Source organism: Triticum aestivum, chromosome 7B, assembly GCF_018294505.1.
Source record: "Triticum aestivum cultivar Chinese Spring chromosome 7B, IWGSC CS RefSeq v2.1, whole genome shotgun sequence".
NCBI lineage: Eukaryota > Viridiplantae > Streptophyta > Magnoliopsida > Poales > Poaceae > Triticum > Triticum aestivum.
In genome coordinates, this window is record NC_057813.1 from 666,924,800 (window position 1) to 666,928,342 (window position 3,543).

Genomic DNA, 3,543 nt, shown 5'->3' on the forward strand with positions numbered 1-3,543 from the left:
AAAGCGAGGAATTGGAAATTCAATCTGAAGGGCACACTAAATCCCAAGCACTCAATTTCCACACTCCTTCCTCGACCGATCAAAATAGTGGGCATAGATAAGCAGTCGGTTACGTCTAGCACAACACTGTCAGGAAAACAAAATTTCCAGACTTCCATAGATGCACTTCGTAACCAAAGATAGTAAACTAAGGTAGCATTGGCAGGGTACCAAGCAACAAAATCATAGTTCCCACTTGGACAGACTGAAACATACACCCCATGGGCTTCATCAAAAGCTAAAATCTCACAACAGTTATTAATTACTGAATCCAAATCCATACAGCAGACAACAGGGAAAAACTTATTACAGCAACACTCGGCACGAACTACACGGCCAAATGATTTCTTTCGAATAACAAACGCAAACAGTCAGTGCATAAAACTTCAATCGCCCAAAAAGCCATACCGTCCATGCCGACGAGCCACCCACGGGGGGTGCGGGGGATTGCGCTTCAGGCGACGGCGACGGGCTGCGGGGCGGGCGGCGGCTTCTGCGGGGGCTCCTTGGCGTCGGCGAAGTCCTCCTCGTTGTAGACGACGGTGAGGAAGAGCGAGCAGGAGGGGCAGCGCGCGATCTCCTCCCCGAGGCGGAGGTCGGCGAGCGTGATCTGGAAGAGGTCGCCGCAGGGGCACGGGTACGTGTACGCCCCCAGCTCCTCGCTCCACTCCATGTCCTCGATCTCCACCTCGTCGTACGCCGACATCGTCGCGCGCCGCCGCGGCCCAAACCCTAGCTGGCTCCCCCTCGAAAGTTCTCCGATGGCTTCGCGCCGCCGCCGCAAGCGCAAGGAAGGACGGAACGGAAGGAAGAGGCCGCGTGCGAGGGGGAGAGGAAAAGTGGGGGACGTTTCCCTGCTATGCCCCTTGCTTATCGTCTTATTTACGAGGGCGAATTTCACATAACCCAAAACTTTAGGGACTGGCAAAAAAACACATATTTGAGTTAGGTCTTGCATTATGGGACAAGACCGCAAATATCGCATTGTGATGTCAAAATTAACCAGCGAGACCCACTTGTCAGGCGTTACTTTGCCGCGGTGATAAATAACAACATTAACATTTCTAAAATATATGGAGACGTTGAACTTTTAGGCGAGATAAAGTGATGGACAAAAAAAATTTAGAACTATGATTCTCATAAAATGCTCACGCAAATGCGCTAGATTTTCTCAGAATAGTAACTAAAATACTTGTAATTTCCTTGATTTTCTCAATCTGTCTGGACTTTGGAAACTTTGATTTTTTTTATCGAAATTTGCTCAAATTTGGACGACAAATATGTAGAATGATGGTTCCCTCAAATCGCTCTTCCCGATGAGATGAAGCTTTTCCAGAATAAGTATTGAACAATTATTATTTATCAATGAAGAATTGCATCAAAATTTTCTAAATTTTTTGATTCTAAACGCACACCGGATCATGATAACAAGGGGAAACCTTTGAAGAATTGTCATTGCGCGGCTTGACAAGTGGGATCGGGAGGCCTGTTTTGATATCTTGTGCACTGTTTGGGCCTTGTGACAATCATCAACACAAATTTGTGACTTTATGATTTTAAGAATTCAGATTGTCGTGTTTCCGCACAAGTCTCCATGAAGTTAGGTGAAAGATCGTGGATGTCGCCTAGAGGGGGGGTGAATAGGCGTTTTAAAAATAATTGCGGTAGAGGCTTGAACAAATGCGGAATAAACCTAACGGTTAATTTGTCAAGCACAAAACCCTACAACAATTAGGTTCACCTATGTGCACCAACAACATATGCTAAGCAACATAAGCAACTATGTCATAGCAAGATATATGACAAAGAACAATATGGATATCACAAAGTAAAGTGCATAAGTAAAGGGCTCGGGTCAGAGATAACCGAGGCACTCGGAGATGACGATGTATCCCGAAGTTCACACCCTTGCGGATGCTAATCCTCGTTTGGAGCGGTGTGGAGGCACAATGCTCTCCAAAAAGCCACTAGGGCCACCGTAATCTCCTCACGCCCTCGCACAATGCAAGATGTCGTGATTCCACTAAGGGACCCTTGAGGGCGGTCACCGAACCCGTACAAATGACAACCCTTGGGAGTGGTCACCAAACCCGTACACTTTGGCAACCCTTGGGGGCGGTCACCGATACCCGTCAAATTGCTCGAGGCGATCTCCACAACCTAATTGGAGACCCCGACGCTTGCCCGTAGCTTTACACCACAATGATTGAGCTCCGAACACCACCAACCGTCTAGGGCGCCCAAGTACCCAAGAGGAACAAGCTCAAGGGTACCAAGCACCCAAGAGTAATAAGTTTCTCAACTTGTAACTTCCACGTATCACCATGGAAAACTCAAACCGATGCACAAATGCAATGGCAAGGGCACACAGAGTACCCAAGTCCTTCTCTCTCAAATCCCACCAAAGCAACTAATGCTAGGGAGGAAAGTGAGAGGAAGAACAAGAAGGAGAACATAAAGAACTCCAAGATCTAGATCCAAGGGGTTCCCCTCACATAGAGGAGAAAGTGATTGGTGAAAGTATGGATCTAGATCTCCTTTCTCTTTTCCCTCAAAAACTAGCAAGAATCCATGGAGGGATTGAGAGTTAGCAAGCTCGAAGAAGGTCAACAATGGGGGCAAAAACGAGCTCAAGAGATAGGGAACCATTGGGGAAGAAGACCCCCTTAAATAGGTCCCCACGAATCTACCCGTTATAGGCAGAAAGACATAGGAGCGGTACAACCGCTATGAGCACCGGTACAACCGGTAACAGGCAATAAGCGGAACAACCGGCCCACAACCGCCCAACAACCGCACTACAACAGAAGCTAGTCCGGTGGTAGAGCGGTACATGGCCGGTACAACCTCCGGACCAATTCTGGAGCGGTACAACCGCTCCAAACACCGGTTGTACCGGTCAACCGGTACAACCTCTCTATGGGGTGGTACAACCTCTCTAAGTAAAACAGGCAATATCAAAACAACCACAACTTTCGCATACGAGCTCCGAATTCGATGACACCAAGTTTGTTGGAAAGCTAGCAACAAGGGCTAACACAATCTTGAAAGAAATATCAATAAGAAGCTAATTAGAAAAGGCCCATAAGAAAAAGGTAAGAACGCTTTCTCGGATAAGACCGGTAAAACCTCCAACACCGAAAACATCATAGAAGACGCATGCGAACTCCGTTTTCGATGAACTCAAGCTTGTCATCAAGATGACCATAAGCTCTAAGACTCACAAAGAGAATCAAACAAGAACCAAGAAAGATGATGCAAGGATGCAATGGTTTGAGCTCTCTACGAATGATACGACCAAGCTACTCATCGAGAGCCCCCCTTGATAGTACGGCAATCGATCCTATAACCCGGTCTCCCAACTACCACCATGAGACCGGTAAAAGAGAAAACCTATCAAGGGCAAACCTTTGCCTTGCACATGGTCCACTTGAGCTAGATGATGACGATCTTGACTCCCTCAAGTTTGACCACCTTTCTTGATTGCATTGACTCGATGAAGAC

The 3,543-nt window shown here is 47.1% G+C and overlaps 1 protein-coding gene across 1 annotated transcript in view; it reads right to left on the bottom strand.

Moving 5' to 3' along the window:
- The window catches only part of LOC123156174 (diphthamide biosynthesis protein 3), a 2,141-nt gene extending 1,208 nt beyond the window's left edge, over window positions 1–933 (bottom strand). Inside the window, exon 1 of the mRNA XM_044574337.1 lies at window positions 448–933. Within this exon, the coding sequence (XP_044430272.1) occupies window positions 494–745 (252 nt within the window). The 5' untranslated portion in view covers window positions 746–933 and the 3' untranslated portion in view covers window positions 448–493. The remainder of the gene's footprint in view (window positions 1–447) is intronic.
- Between the last annotated feature and the right edge of the window lie 2,610 nt (window positions 934–3,543).